This window comes from Zootoca vivipara, chromosome 3 (assembly GCF_965207765.1).
Source record: "Zootoca vivipara chromosome 3, rZooViv2.hap1.1, whole genome shotgun sequence".
NCBI lineage: Eukaryota > Metazoa > Chordata > Lepidosauria > Squamata > Lacertidae > Zootoca > Zootoca vivipara.
The window spans coordinates 74745364-74770056 of NC_142586.1; the positions used below are offsets into that span (position 1 = coordinate 74745364).

Below are 24693 nucleotides of genomic sequence, written 5' to 3' on the forward strand. Positions count from 1 at the left end.
ACTGGCACAAGGTTCCCCAGTGAAATTCATGGCTGTGTGGATTTGCCTGGTCCATTTTGACACTTTGGTTGTTTTTAATATATCAGCCAAGCAAGATTTATGTCCTGCTTTTTTATAAAATATCCAAGGTAGCACAATCAGTATTAAAATAATCTGCCCCATACTGGCTCCAGTTTGTATATGGTTTATTCAAGATCTTTGTTTCTCTATGTTTGTGTGAGCACTGGAGAGTATGATGTCAGCAGCCAGAACTGGAAAATGGAGTATAATGTAGTTCAGAATAGGGACCCTATTTCTACTTCGCCTTGCAAAGTGATTTCAGTCCAGAAGCTCATAACAGATATTAAACCTCCAAGTGAGGCAGATTTATGATCAAAAGAGCCTTGATTAAAACTCTTGATAGTAGGTTTAGCGGCTGAGTTGATATGAATGAACATTTTGAGCCCAGTCTTGTAATGCTTCCTTGGTATTGTGATGTCTTCCAGTGAAGTCTGTATGCTTGAAATTTGAAGCACTAATTTTGATGTATAATTGGTTACATACTATTATTTTCTGTGCTAAGCAAACATTTTCTGTGGAAAAATATGTGAATGAATCTTTGGATGACACTTAAAGTGGTGTCTACCATTTAAACACTGAAACAACTGCTTCTCCATTCTGCTAATGCATTTGCTGATATTTTAGTAAAAAAGGACATTCTTTTTTAGAAAGAAAGGGAGGGAAAACCTGGGAATAATAAATAACCTTGAAAAGCTAATATTTTAAAGCTAAGGCAGGTTGTTGCCTGGGAAAATCTAATTAAGAAAAGACTAATGAGTTTTTTTATTTATTAGCAATGTAGCACATACTCATTAATCCCATTGAAAACTACAGCTGCAGTGATGTTTTTTTCTTTTTAAGCAGATCAAAGCTTTAGAAGTTAAGACCTTTTACCAAACCTCAGAAGAAAAACTTCCTAAGATTTATGTATATGGATGTGCCAGATGCATGTGGATGTGTGTTACCAAGAAAGTTATAAATTGTATTATGCAGCTGAAATAATAAATGGAAACAAAACTCCCCTATAGTTACCTATAGATCACGTGAAAAGTTATCTATAGATAATGTGATGTTCAAGCACTTTCTAATATTTCTTCAGGTCTTCCTAACACCTTTGGTGGTTATGATGAAACACCTGAAGTGACTGCCAAGCACCTAAAGGTAGGGGATAATACCTGTATTTATTTATTCCAACTGTAGAGGGGAAAAATATTTGCAAGTAAATCAAACCCTGTATTTGTCTACTCAGAAGTAAGTGATAAGGCGTTCAATGGGGCTTAAAAGGTGAAGGGGCCCCTGACCATCAGGTCCAGTCGTGTCCGACTCTGGGGTTGCGGCTCTCATCTCGCTCTATAGGCCGAGGGAGCCGGCGTTTGTCCGCAGACAGCTTCCAGGTCATGTGGCCAGCATGACAAAGCTGCTTCTAGCGAACCAGAGCAGCGCAAGGAAACGCCGTTTACCTTCCCGCCGGAGCGGTCTATTTATCTACTTGCACTTCGATGTGCTTTCGAACTGCTAGGTGGGCAGGAGCTGGGACCGAGCAACGGGTGCTCACCCCGTTGCAGGGATTCGAACCGCCGACTTTCTGATCAGCAAGCCCTAGACTCTTGTGGTTTAACCCACAGTGCCACCTGGGCCAATGGGGCTTACTCATAGGTAAATATATTTTATAGGATTGCAGCCTTATGGAATGTGGCGGCTGGTTCAGGATCCCAAGTTTGTCCATGTTGATCTCAGATTATGGGAGACATGCTGGTAGACATATGGACTCACAAGAAGGACAGATGGAGATGGTTTATAGGAGCCTCACATGACCCAGACAGCTGCTTTATAATAGCATCGTGGGACTGTGCTTTCATAGTGCTGAAGGATATGGGCTGTGTAAAAGACAAGGAGGTACCTGTGCAAAAAGTGACTTGGTTCAGGATAGCGCTTAAGCCTTCAGTCAGGCGGAGAGTGGAGTTGCCAGCGCAGTAATTCATCTCCAATCCTGAAGTGCTACATTGGTGACTAGGAAGGAAGTGGAGCTCTTAAACAAGCAGAACTTGAGACAGGCTTCCCAGAAATTATATAGATCTATATTTCAAAACACACTTGAGGAAAAATGAATGTGACTGTTTGAAGATGAGAAAATTCTTTCCAAATGTGGTTGCGTGGGCAGCTCCAGCTATATTCTTGTTAGCTAGCAGGAATCATTTGAAGGTCCTACTGCACTAATTGGGCTCATATCAGTAGTATGTGACATGCTACTTGTGTATTGCTGTTAATTCATCCCCACCAGCTCCCCTAGTCCAATTATATCTAAATAATGTTTTCCCTTATCTGCAGGATTTTGCCTTAGATGGTTTGGTGAACATAGTTGGTGGCTGCTGTGGAACCACTCCAGCGCATATCTGGTAACTTGATATATAAACATCAGCTTCAGCCAACTATGCAGACAACTAAAGAAGTTGTTTGGAGGATGGGGCAGTGGGGTGCTGCACAGTTTAGGGGTTCTAGACACATTCCAGGTTTGCTGGAAAATGAAGAGCTGATTCTGTTTTGAGACTGCAGATGTGTGGTGACAACTATTTTGGGAAAATTCACATTCATTGTCCTTCAGGCTAAACAATCTTTTTCTTTCCCCTTCGGGATATAAAGGACTTGTGTGCCAGTTGCAGAAAATGTTGATTGAATGATGCATGAAACGCTGCTAATTAAGTTAATTAAATTAAATATTTGTTCAGCTATAGTATAGCTACTTTGGTAAAATGTTTTTCAGCAATCTCCTTATAAAGTTAATTGGGAAAACCTCTCTATTTCTTCCCTGATGGCAAGAGTTTAGCCATCTTTCTCTTGTAATAAAAAGTGATGGAGCTGAATTTTAAGGCTTCGTGAGGGAATGGAAGGTTGTACTTGAGGTATTAAGTGACCACAAGCATTTTGTATTACTGTGTATGCCTGAATGCTCATAGGATGTCAATAAAATTAAAATACAGTATGGTTGAAAACTGAAGAGAATGAGTATTGGCGCAGGGCACATAGCTTGTCACTGTTAATAACTTCTGCCCGATTAAGAGCCAGCTTACATAATCATTTTATCTGGAGCAGTTAACTTCTGCATGTCAGGTATTGCAAGCAATGCCTTCTTGTCACGAAAATTAATTAATTATGCAGACAATTTTGGGTACTCCAGTATTTCTTGGGTGGTGTTCAAAGGTTAGTATGTTAATTATTGTTTTTACTAAGAGTTGCATTATCCACCTATCTTATCTACTGTCTCTATCTAGTACACTTCTGTGAGCTCCTTAGAGGAGAAGTGAGAGGGGACTGTAATAAGCAAATATGTATTGGTCTCTTAACATGTCTCTTAACATGAAAATAATCCATACTTTTAAAGCCCTGAACTGCTATTTTGTATTTTGCTGTTTTGTAATTCAGGAAGATTGCTGAAGCAGTTAAGACATGCAAGCCTCGTATTCCTGCCTCCTCTTTTTCAGAAGGCTACATGCTGCTCGCAGGTGAGAAAGATTGATGTATCCAGCTGTCCTGATTTGCATTCTGTTAAAGTATGTTTTAGAATGCCTCTCTTTGCTGATTTACCTTAAGATATCTATATACTGCTGGGAATACATATGTAATTCATGCCGTTATAGGCTAGCTGTTAAATTGAGAGGTAAACTCAAGGCTGGATTGTTTCAATGCACTCTGTGTGGGGCTGCCCTTGGGCCTGCTCCAGAAGCTGCCGCTGGTGCAGGATGCAGCAGCCATACTGCTGATGGGGGCACATGGCTGACAACATGCAACACCATTGTTAGAACATCTGCACTGGCTGTCCGTTTACTACCAAGCCAGGTTCAAGGTCCAGGCTAGCATAGGAACCACTTGAGCCCTTGTTTGACCACAGAGATCACATGTAGGAGCATCATTTTCTGACCCCTGAGTTGGAGAGGCTCATTTGATATCGGCACAAAGCCCAAGCCCTAACTGTCATTGGCCCAGTCCTTTGGAGTGCTTTTTCAATAGCGATTCAACAGGCACCTTCTGTTTCAGTCTTCATACTATTGTTGAAAACCTTTCTATGCTGCCAAGCTTATGCAGACAATTATGAAAACATTGTCTGCAGTAGTTACGGTAGCAGATGACCTGTGATTTTAACTTTTTATGTGGTCTTTATATAACTGTTGTATCCCGCTATCCCTGTTGTATCCCACTATCAAAATGCTTTACAAGTATTTTTTAATCAATAAATAGTAAACTTTGGTACACTAGTATACCTGCATTCTGCAGTTGCAAGGGGAATTAGTGCTTTTTTCCATCCATGTAGAGGACAGGCTTGTTCCATTAGTTGCATAAATATAAAGAAGAGTACAGGCAACCATCATGCATGTGTCAGCCTGCCCTGTTCCGCCCTCTTCTAGTGCTCAACACAGCATGCGTGTGCATGGTTGCACATGCATTGAACGCTCGGAAAATGGGAGTTGCCTGTATATTCTTGTAAATCTAAAGCATAGATCATTATGCATTACATATGAGCTACATCTGCTATACAGGGGCTTTATGCGAATTGAGGTAGGTTGTACGTTCTGTTTTTTAACCCGTGTTGATTGTTTTTACTCCCCCTCTCAAGGCTTGGAACCCTTCAGGATTGGGCAGTACACCAACTTTGTGAACATTGGTGAACGCTGCAATGTTGCAGGATCACGAAGGTTTGCCAAACTCATCATGGCCGGCAATTATGAAGTAAGCATTCAACTTAGTTTGTCTCTGACTTACCATATTCTAAGAGTTTGCATATTCAGTTTGCGGTAGATAAGTTATCGGCAGGGAACTTTTTTGTCATGCAGTTGGTGGAAGTGTACTTATTTGGTTCAGCATGAAAAAAGTGTCGAGGTACTTCTCTTGTAAAGGTGAAAGGCATAGCATGGAAGCATTTTTGTTAATAGGCATCACAGTACTCAAGCATTTGAATTTCTGGAAGTGTGAGCTTCAGCTGAGCTTGGACAGCTGAAAGAAAGAAGTGGAGTCATGGATTCCTGACTTCCACACAGGTTCCACACTGTTGCTTCTGCCTGCAAGGTTTCTGAAGTGATATATTACTAGGGCAGGGTGGGAATAACCGGCAGGAAAGTAGCTCCCAGACTCCTATGTGCAAATGGGGCTCCGTTTTGGCCAAATAAACTATTTCAGTCCAATATGTTGTGTGGAGCCCAAGCCCTTAACATAGAGAAGAGGAATCTACCTAAGACAAAAGAGGATGGGAAACACATTTATATTAATGTGTGGAGTTTTATTTTAAGGGAGTGGGGAGCTGTTTGATGTAATTCAGAACTGGAGAAAGAGGAATATGAAAAGGACTCACTAATGCAAGGCCCAACTTTACTATACTTTACTGTACTTAAATTTTTTTTTTGTGATCCCTTTTTAGGAGGCCCTGAGTGTAGCCAAGGCCCAGGTTGAGATGGGAGCTCAAATTTTGGATCTCAATATGGACGACGGGATGCTGGATGGGCCATGTGCTATGGCCAGATTCTGCAACTTCATTGCTTCAGAACCTGACATTGCCAAGGTTGTATGCACAACTTCTGATGTCAGATTAAAACAGATGTTCTTGCAGATAGAGATGCAAATTGGGGGAAGGGCGTATATGGCATTAAGAATAATCTTTTAAGGCTACAGACAGTATTTAGAGACTGCATTTCTACCGGTTTGCCACTTTCCTGAAAGTTCACCCTATGGCACTGCTGTAACGCTAGAGGTCCCACCAAGATGTACAAGGGTTCTCAACCACCCAGTCGTTACCCCTAATCCTAGCCAGGTGATTATGGTGTGGTCAGAGCCTTTGCAATGGGCTCTGCTCATGTGGTGATGTAGAGTACTTAAATGTTGCAGTAATGCTCCTGTGTTGCTGCTGAAATGTCTAAATGTTCAAAGAAAAAATATATATCAGGGAAACATTTTGAAGTGCTGGGTTATTATTGGTGGTGAGGGCTTTTGATTTTCTTCTTTTGAAGGCCTGCAAGTTTGAAATGCAGATGGCTCACTGTGTAGAGTACAGTCATACCTAGGAAGTGGAACAGAATCCATTCCGGAAATCCGTTCGACCTCCAAAACGTTCAGAAACCAAAATGCAGCTGCTGATGGACTGCAGGAAGCTCCTGCAGCCAATCGGAAGCCCCGCCGGACGTTAGGTTCCAAAGAACGTTCACAAACTGGAATATTCACTTCCGAGTTTGCGGCGTTCGGGAGCCAAAATGTTCGACTTGCAAGGCATTCGGGATCCAAGGTACAACTGTACTACATAAATGAAAAGCAAAGCGTTATGTGCAAACCTGAAATTGTAGCTGGTCTGATCTATGGTTTAGGGGAAACAAACTGGGATGATAAACCACACTGTTGGAAGTTGCATGCAATGTCCGTAAGTTCCTTGGTGTTTCTTTTAACCATGGATCATCAACATTATTTTTTATATACATAACTACACAACAGGTTGGAAAACATCAACACTGTTGTGACATATTTCTGTTGATGTTTTAGTTTTTGACAAAGAAAAAAGTAGCTAACTTGTAAATTTGAACTCTTCTCCCCCCCCCCCCCACTTCCCCGGTATCAGGTGCCGCTCTGTATCGATTCTTCAAATTTTGCAGTGATAGAGGCTGGGTTGAAGTGCTGCCAAGGAAAATGCATAGTGAACAGCATCAGTCTGAAGGAAGGCGAAGAAGACTTCCTGGCAAAAGCGAGAAAGATAAAGAAATATGGAGCAGCTGTGGTAGTTATGGCTTTTGATGAAGTGGGTCAGGTCAGTACCACTTTAACATACCTTACTGGCTTTGATAAAAGTCCCGTAATATTTTTGTTATATCCACAATCCAGAGTAGTAAAGGACTTGGGAGGGGGCAGCATGTACATTACACATTTGCTGCACACTTAAAGAGCATGGCTTCCCCCCCCCCCAAAAAATATTTGAACTGTCATTTACTCCCCACAGAGCTACAATTCTCAGCACCCTTAACAAACTGCAGTTCCCAGGAAAGTGGGGGAAGTAATGAGCTTTAAATATATGGTATGTATGCCATCTGGGAACCAAACCAGCAGGAAATGAGGAACTAACAGAATATGATACACCCCTGAGTAACAGAATTGATATAGGGATATTGAAATTATCATCCACTCAGATAATAAACTCATTGGTGCCTTGGTGTAACACATGGAAAATTAGAGATTCTCTGGTCAAACCTTGCAGACAGGAAACTTACCTTTCCTTCTCACTCCCCCACCCCTTTCAGGCCACTGAATCTGACGAAAAAATTTCGATCTGCACCAGAGCCTACCACCTCCTAGTGAACAAAGTGGGCTTTAATCCGAACGATATCATTTTTGATCCCAACATTCTTACCATAGGTACTGGAATGGAGGAACACAATCTGTATGCAATTAACTTTATCAATGCGGCTAAAACCATAAAAGTGAGTCTGGGGAGTTCTTTGATGGGGGGTGGGATGCGGTTTGATTATTATTATTCTTTAAAGTATTGTGGTGGAGGGCGAAGGGGAGCACACCAGAATATAAGCAATGGCCTGTGTGGAATGATGCAGCTCTGTTCATACTGTACTAGCTCCTCAGCCTTGTTTCGGTTAGCAAAGATATTATAAATTATATATCAGTCTAAAAATATCCTAGACAATTATCTGTAGTGTAAATATACTTATAGTAATTAAATGGGGCAATTTTAGCAAAACGTTGGCAGATTAGCCAAAAGGTCTTTGACAAGCTATGTGAAAGCTGCCTCATTTAATTAGCACAAGCTCCATTATTGCAGCGAATTCTATCTCTAGTTTAATTGTACTCTGAACAGGATCTCCTTCAAATACTTTATTATAAATGTGTGTGTGCATATGTTACCTGTAAATAAAGGGTAAAAATATAGCTTTATTTAGCACCTCAGCCCTTGCTTTTTCCTGCAAGACCAATTGCAGTCGTTAACAGTCATAAACAGGTTTACCACTCCTATCAGCCAATCACCCATTCCCACCACCCTTCTGAGTAATACCCCTCCCCACCCTCTGACTATACATAAGGGTTTGGTGACTTCTGTTTCAGTGTATCTGAAGAAGTGTGCATGCACACGAAAGCTCATACCTATGACAAACTTAGTTGGTCTCTAAGGTGCTACTGGAAGGATTTTTTATATATATTTTATTTTGTTTTAAGGGAAATAAATGAGCAAGTTATCTACGGTAATTGTAGACTGACCAGCTCCTGTTTTGAAGGATTTTCACACCTTATCCATGAGGAATAGCAAATAGAATGTTAAAATAATCCAAGTGGGGCAATGCACAGCCTTGAATGTGGGATAGGCTATGTTTTGAGAGAAATCTTGCCTGGAGTGATAGCTGTTTTTCACTTGCTGTTTCTATGGTGCCCAGAAACTGCTATGTGCTTGGGTAGTTCACTGTCCTTTAGACCACAAAGATGTCTTCATGAATTCACTGGTGGCCCTTGGGCCTCTGATATGAAAATAGGTTTTTATCATGAGCTTGCTGCTTATCCTATTGTTGTCAGGAAACTCTGCCTGGAGCCAAAATAAGTGGAGGCCTTTCCAATCTGTCTTTTTCCTTTCGGGGAATGGAAGCTATTCGAGAAGCAATGCATGGAGTTTTTCTGTACCATGCCATTAAGGTAATGTGAGCATTTGACAAAACAGCTTCTGATCAGAATGCATATCTTCTGGTATTCATTATCTTCCCTCTCCTATTCCTGTATCGTCAGTATGGATTGGACATGGGGATTGTGAATGCGGGAAACTTGCCTGTGTATGATGATATCCATAAGGAGCTGTTGCAGTTGTGTGAAGATTTGATTTGGAATAAGGATCCAGAGGCCACAGAGAAGCTTCTGCGTTATGCCCAGGTAATTTTTATATTTTGCCTGCTTTCTTTTTTTAAATGCAAGCCGTGGCATTCAAACATTGAACCTTGGGGATTAAAAATAAATACATGCTTTATGTATTTGTCTTCCTTGGTGAGTGGTGCAATTTTTCTGCCAAGATGCAAAATCACATTGGGAGGTGGGGGTGGGGTGAATATTCTGAGGGCACGTGATAATGTTATATGCCAAAGATAAGCAGGTCTGAGCCTGGAGGGAAAGTTGTCTGGCAGCCCTGTGGACATTTTTCCAAAGAAAGAGCGAGATATAAGCATAGTAAGAAATACCTAGAGAAAACCATATTTGATAATTATGCAGTCTCTGTGTTCTGCGTGCACTGTTGTTATATTAAAGCATACTGTTTCAAGTGTATACATGCTTGTTTATAGAACATTTAGTGTTATTAAGAACCAAGGTACACCTTCTGAAGAATCTCAGTGTCTAGCCTATAGTGACAATGCCATTTCTGAATGCTGTGTGTGTGCAAATATGATTTGAGTATTACCCTTAGTAATACTATGCCCTTTTCTTCTAACTTTCTAAACTAGTGCCTGTTTCCTTGATAGTATAGCTACCCACAGGCAGGGAGGTTTTGAGCATTCAGTCATGCAGTTTCCCCACATCATTCTCGAGTGATAAAGACTCAGGAAGACTATACCATAGGATTCTTCTGAACGTGTGTTTCAATGTAAATATTTTGTAGCTTGTTAAATGAGCATTTCCCCCTAAGGCAAGAATAATTATGCTTAGAAGCTCTCAAAGGAGGGAATAAAATTACTGCTCCTTTGGTAAACCCCAGCCTATTTAATGAGAAAACAGCTCAGACTTCTTCCAAGCTGCTTTTTCTCCTGTTAGAGCTGTGCTTGGAGTTTTGGACACTGTAAAGACCCCAATTTCTGCCTGCTATAAGGGGAACAGTTTCAGTCCCCCTCAGTCCAGCCTAAGAGGGCTGATACAGATTTCTAATATATATGTTAATGGGCTCTGGACTGGCAATGACCATAGCTGCCAAGTTATCCCTTTTTTACAGGGATTTTCCCTTATGCTGAATAGGCTTCCTCGCGAAAAAAGCGAAAACTTGGCAGCTATGGCAATGACTGCCCCAGGAATGGGACCTGGGGGTTGCGGTGAATAGCTCCATGGAGATGTTGACCCAGTGTGTGGCAGCTGTGAAAACGGCAGCTTCCATGCTAGGGATAAATAGGAAACTTATTGAAAATAAAACAGCTGGTATCATAATGCCATTATACAAATCTTATGTTGGGACCTCACTTGGCATACTGTGTACGTTCTGATCGCCTCACCTCAAAATGGATATTTCAGAACTTGAAAGGCTCACAACAGGTAACCAGGATGATTGAGGGGGTTGGAGCAACTCCCACACGAGGAATGTCATCGTGGGCCCATCTGGCCACAACAGGTTGTACCCCTCTCTTGTACCCTGCCTCCCCCCACCCTGTTTGAAGTACTTGCTGCCACCAGACAGCCTCCCAAAGTTCCCTGGGTTCTCTCTGAAGGTGAGGTTGAAGGGGATTTAGAATGAGGTGCTTTCTTAAGCTGATGAAGTACAGATTTTGATTCATTAGTGATCCATTACGTGACAGAATATATACTATAGCCAACAGGAACTGTACCAATGCCAAATTAATTTGCTAGGTTATTGAAATAAAACTGTTAGGTTGGCCAGGGATAAAGTTAATTTAAAATAAATTCCCAGAAATAAAAATCCAAAACTTCAGTGCTTGAGGCATCTCTTTTTCTATTGATGAGCCACTTATGGTCCGATGCCTTGCCTCTTCAGAAGGAAATACCTTTAAATGGTTAGCGTAAAGCAATCTTTAGCCTTGTCTGTTTATATGGGTTCAGAAACATCTACATCAAAATATCCTGAGCACAAGTTAGTGATTGGAAGACAGAGATCCAGGTTTCCCAATGTCTGGCTGGGGTGTGTGTGTGTGAGAGAGAGAGAGAGAGGGCGGAGGGAATCATCTCTTCAGGTGTCAGGTATAGGAGAGCCACATAAGGCAACTGAATAAATCATCTGCTGATCCCAACCCTCCACACACATTCAGTGCAAGGTCTGAAAGGGTCTGTATGCTAGGAGTGGGAAGCCTTTTACCTCCTCAAGGGTCACGTTTCTTTCAGAGGAAATAATCAGAAACAACATGCTCAAAGTGGGTGGTGCTCAAACACAAAGTGGGCACAGCCAGAACATGCAACCCTTTCTCACATACACAAATATCACATTCCCTCTCCCTCTCTCTCACTCACACACATCACATTCTCAGAAATGCACACCTCGTTCTCTCTCTCACACACAAACACTTGCTCATTTAAGTGAATTGACCATGGAAGAGGGTTCCTACATAGCCAGATTTGCATCATTTTCTCTTTGTGTGTTGGGAAAGGGGAGTCTTTTTTCAGCACACACACAGAAAAGGCTTTATTCAGGATCAAAATAGGCATGGCATGACAGCAGAGGCCTAGCAAGCCGGATGGAGAGGGCTGGTAGGCCAGACCTGGCCCATAGGCTGGAGGTTCCTCCTTGCTGCTGTACGCACCTTGGCTCTGAGCACGTGATCAGGAATGCTCCTATTCCGAGCCTTCTCAGTCATGCAGATGGAGACTTGCATATATAGTTTGTATGCACTTCAGCCCTTATCCTGAATGCATGCAGGGGCAGAGCCAATGAACGGAATAGAGTGAACTATTATGAGTCTAGGGGATGTGGAGTGTGTATGAACTAAACAGTGCTTAGCTTGTATTTTTAGTTGCTATTTAGCTAATGTTAATATTGTTTTATGGATTGTAAATGCTGCATTGTTTAGTTAATAATATAATATGACTTTTGCTGTAATTGTGATGTTTAGCTTATTGTTTTAGTTGCTGCTTTGTTAATAGTGTTTTATAGATTGTAATTGTTTTACTGATGATCTGTTAATTATTTTATATGTTTTCAGCTGTACTTATGATGTTCTATTAGGCTCTAGAATGTTGTTGTTATTTTTTGTTTGTAAGCCGCTTTGATATTCATTTGAATGAAAATACAACCAATCATTTTATTTGTATGCCGCCTTTCCATAGCTCAAGCCATGCTCAAGGTGGCTTACAGCACGGGAAAAATTAGGTTCAGTAACTACAAACAGTAACAAAAGTAGTCAGCCCAAGAATCTTCTTCGGCAGCCTCAGCTTTTGTAGTTGGAGTCAGTCAGGACCCCACCCTCCTGGGCTAGGTGGAAAAAGATCTGCAAGGCAGGGAGCAGGTCTACTAGGACTCACAGCTAAGATGGCATGCTAATGATTACGGATGATGTGAGTTGTAATTTAACAATGTATGAAAGACTGCACATTCACCACCTACTTAAGTCCTCAATCAGCCTCCCATCTACAGTGGGTATCTGGAATGCTGGAAAAAAAGACTTTTAGTCTATATCTTTTCCTTGGGCCAGAAGTCTCCACTTGAGAGGGGACTCAAGCTGTATAATTCCAAATGGCAAATGCTTTCAAGTTTTTCTTTTTCTTTAATCTAATTTTCCAACTTTATTTTTAATTACCTTAAATATCAATCCAGACTCATGCTCAAGGAGGAAAGAAAGTGATACAGACAGATGAATGGAGAAATGGCTCTGTGGAAGAAAGACTGGAGTATGCCCTTGTCAAGGTGATTTTTTATGTGTTTTCCATATCAAAGCCAATGCCTGTTCTCTTCAAGCAGACTCTACTTAAATTATAATTTTGTATACTTCCTTATTACCAAGCACTTTGAACCTCTAAAGAGTAGAATTCCTTGATTGAAGAATGATTTGAGGAGAAGGTTGTTGGAAGGTGTCAGTGTAATATTCTTAGCCTGTCCAACTTAAATCCTCCCAGGATTTATTTGTGATGGAAGGAGGAATACAGATAGAATTCAGGTAGAAACGTGTTCGGCAGGACTTACCTTAATGAATGGAAATGAGTGAGTATTAGCCACTTCTTACAGACATAGGGTTGTACCAAGTTATACTATGATAGATCCACTGAAATTAATGGACCTGAGTTAGTCATGTCCGTTAATTTCAGTGGATCCATTCTGTGCAGAACTAATGTTAGATGCAACCCATGTATTTCACAACGTTACAAAATTGCACAAGCCAGCTTTCCAAGACACACAAACTTCTAATTCACAAGTAAAGAAATCTGGAAAATCTGTTCACCTGAGATAACCTTGCAACAACTCCTTGCAATCACGGTGATTGCAAATGTATTGATTACTGACATCTACCATGGGTGGTTTTGCAAATTATGTTATTTTAAGGCTGTATCACCTGCAACTCAACTCTTGCTATATAACATATAAAATGAAAAGCTGATATTAAAACATAAATCTGTATATGAGAAAAATCACCACAGGTGTAACAGATCTGTCTTTTTTAAAGAAGTCATTTAACAACAAAAATCTAATTTTCCAACTTTATTTTTAATTATCTTAAATGTCAATCCAGACTTATGCTCAAGGAGGTAAGAAAGTGGTACAGATTTTAAACTGAGGTTGAAAGCAACCGACTAAGCTCATTTTGGCTTAACTGGTTTCCCCCCCAAATGGCCTTACTGAGCGTACCTCAGGCTACAAGTGTGAAGAGGGATGTGGCATCAACAGAACAACTGAACAACTGTCAATCTAAGAGAGCCAGTGTGGTGTAGTGGTTAAGAGCGGTAGACTCGTAATCTGGTGAACTGGGTTTGCGTCTCCGCTCCTCCACATGCAGCTGCTGGGTGACCTTGGGTTATTCACACTTCTCTGAAGTCTCTCAGCCTCACTCACCTCACAGAGTGTTTGTTGTGGAGGAGGAAGGGAAAGGAGAATGTTAGCCGCTTCGAGATTCGGGTAATGATAAAGCAGAATATCAAATTCAAACTCCTCCTTCTTCTTCTTCTTCTTCTTCTTCCTCTTCCTCTTCCTCTTCCTCCTCCTCCTCCTCCTCCTCCTCCTCCTCCTCCTCCTCCTCCTCCTCCTCCTCCTCCTCCTCCTCCTCCTCCAGCAAAAGCAGCTGTAGATAAAGAGGAGGGAGACTTTCCTCTCTCTGCTTTGCACCTGTCATTTCCTCATTTTTGGAGACTCTGCAGCTCCCTACTCTGGTTAGTGTAATATGATTATGCTTATTTTAGCAGTGCATGAGCACACTAATACTATGTCTCTCTCTCCCCGTCCCCAGGGTATGGAGAAATATGTGGTTGAAGACACAGAAGAAGCTAGATTAAACAAAGAAAAGTATCCCAGACCTCTGAATATAATTGAGGGGCCTCTGATGAATGGCATGAAAACAGTTGGTGATCTTTTTGGAGCTGGCAAGATGTTTCTACCACAGGTAAAGAATGATGAGAATTTTCTATTAACCTATGAAAATGAATGATTTATAGATAATTTAATTACCAGGCCAATAGCCTGTTCCACCTAGGGTGTGCCCCAGACAGGCCAAACTTAGATTCACAAAATGTTTAGGGGTATGTGTATCCCTGTGTCCCCCCCAGAAAAAGCACTGATTGTATTGTACAGTGGTACCTCAGGTTACAAACGCTTTGGGTTACAGACTCCGCTAACCCGGAAGTAGTACCTTGGGTTAAGAACTTTACCTCAGGATGAGAACAGAAATCTTGCACCGGCGGCAGCGGGAGGCCCCGTTAGCTAAAGTGGTACCTCAGGTTAAGAATGGTTTCAGGTTAAGAACGGACCTCCGGAACAAATTAATTTTGTAACCAGAGGTACCACTGTATTGTATTGTATTGTATTGTATTGTATTGTATATTGTATTGTATTGTATTGTATTGTATTGTATTGTATTGTATTGTATTGCATTGCATTGCATTGCATTGCATTGCATTGTATTGTATTGTATATACCCCACCAATCTGGTTGGGTTTCCCCAGCCACTCTGGGTGGCTCCCAGCAGAATAGTGAAACAGAACAAAACAGCATTGTCTATATTTCTGGCAGTGACTCTCTTGTCACCTGCTAACTTGCCATTTTAACTAGAGATGCCAGAGAATGAACCTTGAATCTTCTGCATGCAACGAGTGGGCAATGCCACTGATCAATGGTCCCTCCACCATTCCACAGTTCAAGAAGCTAGGCATACCCTAAACAGTGAAATGGATGCTGTTTTCATCTTCCCTAATAGCTACGGGCATTCCTATATTCAGCTTTCCAGGATGAGCAACAATTCCTTCTAGACTAGTAGCTTTCTGGATATGCTGTTATCCACTACTATATTCTGGCAGGCCAGCCTGCAGCACAATTCTTTTAATTTGTCTAATCCTTGTCTTGGTATTCACTCTTAGTATAGTGGTAATATGTTCACAGGGTTGTTTATTTTTTTTGTTAATTTATTTCTAGTTATATCTACAAGTTTCTCACAAGCCCCTTTGCCTCACAGTAGGGCCAGTTTAGCTGATCTGGGCTCTCCTTACATTTGCAGACAGTTGTCCAATGGTATTCCATTAATCCAGGTATTGATTCACATTTATTGGCCAACAGCCTAACACAGCAAGCCCACAGAGATGGATCTGTGAATGGGCTAAGCCAGTGTTTCTCAACCTTTTTTGGGCAAAGGCACACTTGTTTCATGAAAAAAATCAGGAGGCACACCACCATTAGAAAATGTTAAAAAAATTAACTCTGTGCCTATATTGACTATATATAAAGTAATTCTCCCGCGGCACACCAGGCAACATCTCGCGGCACACTAGTGTGCCACGGAACAGTGGTTGAGAAACACTGGGCTAAGCAGCATGGAGGCATGTTAATATGATAAGTGCAGGAGTTTCTAGGGAGCAGAGAATAGGGAAGATACTAAAGTGTATTGTTAATTGGAGGTTATGGATAGTCTGGTCTAATTTGCATGATGGATCGAGGTGTTTTTTGTTTAAAATGAACTCTTAGCTAAACACGTAGCTGTAATTGGTTCTTCCCTTGAATCTGGGCATCTAGGTTATCAAATCTGCTCGCGTTATGAAGAAGGCTGTTGGTCATCTGATTCCCTTCATGGAAAAGGAAAGAGAGGAAAAGCGTGCATTGTCAGGTTCCACAGAAGAAGAGGCAAGTTTGCACGCTACATTGTTTGGTTCTCTTTAATGATTTTTTTCCATGGTTGTGTTAGAGCAGTTTTGGCCTACAAATCCCATGATCCCTAGCTAACAGGACCAGTGGTCAGGGAAGATGGGAATTGTAGTCCAAAACAAATGGAGGGCCGAAGTTTGGGGATGCCTGTGTTAGAGGCTTGCAGGTTATAGCAAAGTTTATTGTGAGGTAGGTATTCATATAATGCTGGTTGCAGCAATCTCTGTAAAACAGACAAGTAGATTTTCTTTTGGAAACAAGTGGTTGGTTGTAACATATGAAATTTGCCTTTTGTCACTTTCCCCAATAAAAACAGATGCCCAGTCAGTAACAGTAGCCAATCTTGCACAGATAAACTCTGTTGCACAGATAAACCATCATGATAAACTCTGCATCTAATTGTCCTAGAGACATTGCATGCACTTTGACCAAATACCTTGGGGTGGGGGTGGGGGTGGGGGTGGACAGATATAAAAGCATGGCTTTTTGCCTCAGTGGGGTGAGCCCAACTTCCCTCCATCTTTCCTCTTCAAATGCTACACACACCTCCCATAGCAAAACCTGATCTCCTTGTCCATTTTGCCTGTTCTCATGTGCTTCTGGTTCGTGTCTGCCTTTTTATGGCATATGTTTTGAAGAGCTATTTGTATGATTGCACATTCAAACAATTTACAAGAGGTTGATTTATTAAACACACACAGAGAGAGACACACAGAACAATTATTTGTTTTTAAGCTGAAAAATTACTTTGGGGAGGGTGCTTTTTGGCACCGCAAGGGCTGAGCCATTTGTACAACTTCATCTGCCGTGGAATGGCACCATTTTTTCTCCTTGAGGTTAATTCCCAAGAGGAGACTGATCACATGACAACAACATGGTGAAATGCTCTCCAGAATGGAACACCTCCTGTTTTTACATACAGATCTGTGCCTCCTTGGGAAGCATATGTCAAACTGGTGTTTAGTTGCTCCCATATTGGAAATAATCATAGGGCTCGAAAGAACCTGAGGATTGTTGCTATAGCAGGATTTTTCATTCCTAACAAGGGTGAAAATTAAATGACAGCAATTGTTCTTGTAGTTCCAATTGTTGCGAGGGTTGTATTGGATTTAGGAACAAACTGAGACTTTTACGCTGTCTTTGACATTTGGGTAAAAAAACAGAATGAGCTAAGACCAAAAAGAAAAAGGCTATGGGAAACATTTAAAACAACTGATAGCTAGCTTAGGAGTTCTACTGGAGTGTGCGTCTTCATCTTATAGGCGTATTGGTATTTAAATAGAGAAATGTGTATATGTTTACAGAATTTGGCCAATCCTGTATTATTGCTTGGTTGGTGCTACAGAAAATTCTGGATGCTATTGCCAGCAAACAATAAGAGAGAGTGAGATTCTGTTAGCCCCTAAATGGTATACATTAACAATGAGAAAACACTGCTGTCCTGCATTAAAATAATATACATTTCTGCTGGCATGGCTTCTCTCTGGAGTGCAGTTACCCCCAGAGCAGTAACCATAGTGCCAGAACATCAGCAAATACAGAGCACTGGTTATTATGTTTTAGAATGAATGGCTGTGCCTGCAGGCTTGTGCCAGGATCAAAAAGGAAAGCTATTTGGTTCTCTGCCCAGTATTAGAATGCTTCAATTCATTTAATGCTTCAAATGGTCTTGTTTTTACGTAGAAGACATCTTTAAATCAAACGCATGTCCCGGTCCACATTGCAGCACTGTCTGCGGTTGGGTGATTTCCCCCCCTTCTCCTTCAGTATTTCATTCCTGTTTGTTTGTTGGATTTCCATCACCAATTAGATCTGCAATCATTGCTGGACCGGTCCACTATGCTTACTTGTTTTCTTTCAGCTTGATTAAATGAGTGTGCTTTTCTGCCCCAGCTGTGCAGGCTTTTGAGTGTTCATGAATACATGCAGAATGATGCTGGATGGCGCAGTCACTTGGCATAGTCTCGAATGTTCTAATCTCCCCAACCTCTACATTTTAGGAAGACAGAGGAGATTAATCATTGTAGTAAATACAATGTTTCTCAGGGATCAAATATTATCATTGCTGCTGCTGCTGTTGTTGTGTTGTTTGTTTATTAAACAGTACTGTATATTCCTGCATATAGTACTACTTTTTAACCCAGGAAAATATTCTCAAAAGTCGGGGGGTCGTCTTATACGCCGGGTCATATTTCTTATACAGCGAGTATCTGAAACTCTATATTTTAACTGGAAAAGTTGGGGGTCGTCTTGTACGCCCAGTCGTCTTATACGCCGGAATATACGGTAGGTGATGTAAAATATTTTGAAGGCCCAGATTGCACATCATGGCTCCACATCTGTTTGTTTTGAGCCCAGGTGTGTTCCAGTCATGTATAAAACTTGGGCTAGATGCACCGATTTGGAAAGCACAATGGATGCACAACAAAAAAGGTTCAGGTACATCCTGGACTATGGGGCAAATAAGCCACGTTGTCAGAACTTCCCAATTCCTACCCCTCCCTGTCCCCCCACCATTGGATTTTGAATGTGATTCCTTTTGAAATAAAAGTGCTGAGTGGGAAGTAATGTAATGCGGGAGGGGAGGTTCACCTTTCCTCATCCATGCACCTCTGTCTCTTTTTAAAACTGGGCTCCCCACTCTTTGCCATCTGCATGATTGGGGCAGATGCAGGTTTAAACATCTGGATGCACCATCAATAGGTGCAGTTCGAAAAGGGTTTTGCACAAATTGAGTTAGCACAGCCTTGGGGGGGGGGAATAGGTCCTATTTCAGAGATAGTCAATGCTAGTATCCTCCAGATGTGGGAACTACTTGCATAAACTAGCCAGCAAGGCCAATGGTTAGGGGCCATGGGAGTTGTAGTCAGCAACATCTGGAGGGCACATCCTTGGGTATCCCTCGACTATTGTAGTAGAGAAAGAAGGAACCCTGTAGACCAGTGTTTTCCAACCTTTGGTCTCCAGCTGTTTTTGGACTACAACTCCCATCATCACTAGCTAGCATGACCAGTGGTCAGGGATGATAGGAATTGTAGTCTGAAACAGCTGGAGACCAATGGTTGGGAAACACTGCTGTAGACAACCCTACAGGAATGCTATGAAGTATTAGCAGCTACTTCTTCTCAATAAACACATTTTCTTTCAATGACCAATGATAGTAATAGTACAGTAATGGCTCAGACCATAGGTCTACTTAGTCCAGCATTCTGTTGATGGAGTGGCCATCTAGAATAGATGCCTATGAGAAGCCCATAAGGAAGACGTATATTTGTATACAAAAAACAACTATGCTGCATGATTCGTAAATATTGTTTCTGCCATTAAAAAAGCTGGTAATAACAGCTGCTTCAATAAACCAGACATTTATACTATACAGATTGCTCAGGTGGGAAATATTCATAAATCCTGCAGATTTTGTTTTAACTCTTGCAGGACCCCTACCAAGGCACAATTGTGTTAGCTACTGTGAAAGGTGACGTGCATGACATTGGCAAGAACATTGTGGGAGTTGTTCTGGGCTGCAATAATTTCAGGTAATTAGACTAGACTTCATGCCCTTGTGGGTCCCATTTCCCCTCCCCTTACATGCTTTGTATTATCACGGGGCATATTAGAATCACCTTCTTCGAGTGGGGTGTACAGCATTTTGACTAAGCTGCTAGTTCTCTGAGTCAGCTGTACTTGACAGATGAGCAATTTGTCCTAAACAGAACCAGGAGTTGCAGAGGGATTTGGTTTCCCTACTATCACAGTATTTCCCCAGTCATATCTGTTGTTTCCAAGGGAAGAAGTTGCAGGCCATGGAATCAGGTTCAGATGCAGGCCAGATATACTTGTCTTGAGCAAATGTGGTAGCAGCTCAGAATGGGGAGGGGGGGGGGTTGATGGAGTGGTTGGGCAATAAAGTGCTGGGGAAAGGCTGGTGTCTGGCTGCTCAGCTGTCTGGAAAGATTAAAAGCCAAATGCTGTTCCCTTTGGCCTTCCTAACAGGATAAGTGATCTTCATAATACCTTATAGCAGAAATGGATTAATTAAGCACATACACATGATGACTAGCAAAGTACCATTTTCCCTCCCCCTCCAGAGTTATTGATTTGGGAGTCATGACGCCATGTGACAAGATACTCAGAGCTGCTCTTGAGAACAAAGCAGGTATGAGAGCTTCATCACCATTCGTCAATCTTAAAAAACAAAACAAAAAACCCACACATTGAAATTATGATCTTGAATTTGCATTTGAAAGGTTAATTTTCAGTAATCTTGGGGAGATGCTGAGCAGATAGAGCAGTACAATCTCTGGTTTGTTTGAACTTCAATTACTAAGATGCCTTTAGGAGGTTGGAAAAAACAGGCGTGCTGTGACTTTGAGTAACAAATAATGGGTTGATCTGGATCTATTGGAGTTTGTATGTGTTTTTTTTTAATTAATACTTTTAATTCAGAGGTGTACTGAATCCTTTTACCTCCTAAAATGTTACACACTACAGTTGTGTTTTATGTATGTAAAAGATTTGTATACCACCGTACAGAAATCAACATTTTAAGAAAGTCACATCATGTTACATCAAAATCCTGGAGGAATAAAAGTATATTTGCTTGGCAGCAAAAGCATAACAGTGTTGGTGCCAGGCAGATATTTCATTGATACCCCTTTCACAGATTAATAGAGTGCTGAGAGCAGGGCTGGAAACGTGTCTCTCCAGAAGTTGTGGACTACAATTCCCATAATCCCTGGCTGTTGGCCATGCTGGCTGGGGTCAGCGCTGGCCCAGTCATGAGGTGAAATGGAGCAATTTTCTCAACTGGTTGGGAAAGCAAAATGGTGTGCCCCAACACTCCCTCTGATGTCATCATTGTTGTTTAGTCGTTTAGTCGTGTCCGACTCTTCGTGACCCCATGGACCAGAGCATGCCAGGCACTCCTGTCTTTGATGTCATCATGTGGCAATGCAAAAAACAAACCAAGGCAATGGGGAACAGGATGAGGAAGAAAAAGAGGTGGAGTGTGCCACTGTGGAGGATGGGGCAGTGGGGGGCAATGGCACATTCCCTTGTTCCAGCCCTGCATAAGCCTGTTGGGAGTTGGGCTCTTACAACATCTGGAGGGACAGTGGTTTCCCCACCACTGTCCTAGAACTATGTCTAGGGCAGTGAAATGTTAGTGAAAACATCTAGACAAGCTGGTTGGCTGGTTGCTTCTTGTTGCTGTTGTCTGAAATGGCTATTGAACCTTGTGGATGAAAGTAGTTCTAACCGTTTATTTTTTAGATATCATTGGTTTGTCTGGCCTCATCACACCCTCTTTGGATGAGATGATATTTGTTGCCAAGGAGATGGAGAGATTAGAAATCAAGATTCCTTTGCTGATTGGAGGAGCAACTACTTCCAAGTAAGTTGGGTCCTTTTTGGTATGCCCAAAGGAGAAGCAAATGTAAATATGCAATATATTGTTCTCCAGAATGTTAGGCATCTAATATATGCAATATTATTCTTAATTTAACCCTTTAAATGTAACTTTAGGATAATTAAGAAGACTGGGAAAAAAGGATAATTAACATTATTTAAACCAATATTTATTAATTAAAATGCATTCAAGTACTTTGTTTAAAGTGAAGTAAAGAAAAATAAAAAAGTAATGTTGATGTTTCAAGGGGATTAAGTAGAGGACTTATGAGATATACTGTGAATTTTTCTTTTTTCAGAAGTACGTTTTTGCTGTATCAAAATTAAGACTTCAAAAACAGTTAAAAGAAATAAGCACCCTTCGCATTCAGAAGTAATTACATATAAACCTGAAGAACAGAAGACGGTCATTTATTAACCAGTATAATGGGCTTGATCCAAACTGTGCTTGGGTGGGGCTCTACCCATGGGGTACTCTACTGGAGGAAAACGGGAGGCTATTTTTGAAAATCTGCTCTAAAGGATCTGGCAGGTAGTGCTGTAGGCAGATGGGAAAATAGGCAATAAGTGTTTCCTTTCCCTTCCTCTAGTGGGAGGCTCCACTGGATCTTTGTCCCTTCTTTCAAGAGAAGTTTGTGAAGTCTAGATCCTACCCAATTGGAGTATGAATGAGGAAAACTGGGCTTGATGGAAACAGCAAATATACCTGCGCGACAAAGTTTCCAAATAGTTTCTTCCAGTTGCATTGTAGTCAAGATAGCAATTTATGAATGTGAAGTTGAGACAACTTATTCCATCCTGAATACCATGCTAGAAATACTTGCTGCCACCCACTCTTGCTGTTGCTGCAGCCACGGAAATTAATTCATGGTTCAAAAATAAATTAAAGTTGGCATTCTCAGGATTTTGCGTGTCAGGATTCTAAATCCTGGCATGAAGGGCTCAATGGACTGTCAAAAAGGAGCTTTATCCAAGCCTAGGGGAATGCATTTAGAAGACTGGAAAAAAAGGTTGCTCTGAGGGGGATATGCTGTCAGAAGAGAGACTTAGATGAACGTGACAGCTGAAGATGTTGGCTGAGAACAGTTAGGCACAAATTTTCCCTCCCACTCCATTCTCGTGCACAGTACAACATTATGTGCTGGAGGGGAAGGTAGAGCTTAGCAACCTCCACCCCCTAAGTAAAATCTGGAGTGTCTGTAGGCACAGCTAAAGAATGATGCCCAAAAAAGAGGAAATGCAGCAGTGTAAAATTGCTTCCCTTTGCAGTGGACACTTCTCCCTAAGAAAATAATTCGAAAAGAACCAGTGGTTTTAAAAATATATTCACAAATGAAACTCTGACACTGGCAGATTGAAGGTCTACCAGAGGGATAGGGATGCCTTAAGGCTTAAGACAACCTCTGCTCCCCAATCTTGACATGTTGTAATTGCCGTGTACCCTATTAGGAATTAGCAAAGATCTTGTAAATAGTGTGGAGTGTGCCCCTTTACGCATTCAGATGGACTATCATTTCCATTGAACATTAGCTTGATGCTGAGTCTATATGTGTTCATATTTTTGTTTTCCTATGTGTCTTTTCTTTCGTTTCAGGACACATACAGCTGTAAAAATTGCTCCACGATACAGTGCTCCTGTTGTCCATGTCCTAGATGCCTCTAAGAGTGTGGTGGTTGTAAGTTGTGATTTCTAGTTCCATCTTTAGTACAGGCGGTGAACATTTTCTGCATATCCAACTGATGCCCCGCGGCTGATGTGAGGGTCATTTTGACCCGGAAGGGAGGTGGAACAGGGTAGGGGGTGATGCAGGCTTATGTGTCCTCTGCTGACACGGGGGGGGGGGGGCAGGAACGGAACCCCTGCACAAAATGGTTGCTGCCTGTAATGTATTTTACAAAGGTAATATTAATTCTAGTGGACCAGATTTAGCTCATTCAGCACAGCATTATATTTCCATCAGTGACCAAATCATTATGCTTCAGGATTTTTTTTCCCCAACAGGGCAATTGAATACAGGCCCCTGCTTTTGCTTTCATGAGGCAGACAGTGGTTTGAATGGGTGTTTGAGCTTGTAACAGTTGGTACTTGCAGTATCCATGAAACTGAACTCTTATTATACAGTTGGTCATAACTATTTTAAGAATGTCTCAATTTACGCGAGAAAATGTAAGATATTACCAAAAAAAATCCTGCGTTTGTAAAGACTTCTGTATATCATACCATGTTTTTCTGTTTGGGGTGCTGTTTTTGAATGCTTAAGGCAGTCAAGGGCTTAATTAAATCTGACTATAACAGCTTGCTTAATGAATAATAGAAATCTCAGAAGTGGCTTGCCTGTGATTTGGAAATATATATTTGATTTGATTTGCTAGGCTTATGTTTCAGCTACTGCATTTTCAGACTCTCCCCTCTTACAGATGAGACACAAGTCCTCTAAACAGTGTCACTAGGATTTAAAATGGCTTCTACTGCCTCTGTATAGGTTAAATGGTTTTCCAGTTCTGTGGAAGGAAATATTGACACTCCTTACTGCTCTGTAAATGGAATCTACAGCTTTCGGTCCTTTTTAAGTGGCAGTAAGAAGGCACCCGGGCCTATTTAAAGGTTTTTAAATGGGACAAGAATAAGTGGCGTTTTGCCTTCTTATAAACTTGAGTTTATAGTAGAAAAAGCTTAAAGATAAACCTCCCCCCTCCCTCCCTTTCAATCTTACTGTCAGAACGCATTCACATGTTTATTTTTTAAGTCTCTGTGTGAGCTCCAGCACCTTCAGATGCAAGCTTTGTGTGTTAAATAGCCCTCTTGAGAAAAGATAAAGAGGAACCATACCCAGAAGCACTTCAAAGCAATCATATTTTCCCTGGCAGTTTAACTTCATTTTTATTTTTTCGGCTGGGGGTGGGGGTTATTAGCCATATTCTTATGGACTTGATAACTTCATGAGGGAATTTAAGTGCCTGACTGAGAGAGATGGAGAAGTATTGAGTTGCATTACATCACCCTCAAGTCTAATCAGCATGCTCTGTGTTCATTTCAGTGCTCTCAGCTTTTAGATGAGAATATAAAGGATGACTTCTTTGAAGAAATACAAGAGGAATATGAAGACATTAGACAGGACCACTATGATTCTCTCAAGGTAAAGAGCACTAACAGACCTTCTTAATGTCAAGTGTACTAGTCATTAGTCATTACTAGCTTTTCTTTCATGCCATTTATTTTTTAAAAATAAAAATCAACTGCTATAGTTACT

General features: G+C 41.2%; 1 protein-coding gene across 4 annotated transcripts in view; it reads left to right on the forward strand.

Annotated features, from left to right (window-relative positions):
- The window catches only part of MTR (5-methyltetrahydrofolate-homocysteine methyltransferase), a 56217-nt gene that overhangs the window by 20295 nt on the left and 11229 nt on the right, over nt 1–24693 (forward strand). For 3 of the 4 annotated variants that reach the window (XM_035108383.3, XM_088666458.1, XM_088666460.1), the window contains 17 exons: nt 1139–1200; nt 2368–2435; nt 3460–3539; nt 4649–4761; nt 5447–5587; nt 6632–6817; nt 7305–7484; nt 8581–8697; nt 8788–8928; nt 12515–12604; nt 14136–14288; nt 15908–16015; nt 19472–19572; nt 20125–20192; nt 21308–21428; nt 23037–23118; nt 24481–24579. In XM_035108383.3, coding sequence (XP_034964274.3) covers nt 1139–1200; nt 2368–2435; nt 3460–3539; nt 4649–4761; nt 5447–5587; nt 6632–6817; nt 7305–7484; nt 8581–8697; nt 8788–8928; nt 12515–12604; nt 14136–14288; nt 15908–16015; nt 19472–19572; nt 20125–20192; nt 21308–21428; nt 23037–23118; nt 24481–24579 — 1910 coding nt within the window. The remainder of the gene's footprint in view (nt 1–1138; nt 1201–2367; nt 2436–3459; nt 3540–4648; nt 4762–5446; nt 5588–6631; nt 6818–7304; nt 7485–8580; nt 8698–8787; nt 8929–12514; nt 12605–14135; nt 14289–15907; nt 16016–19471; nt 19573–20124; nt 20193–21307; nt 21429–23036; nt 23119–24480; nt 24580–24693) is intronic. The other variant, XM_088666459.1, reaches the window with a different exon arrangement.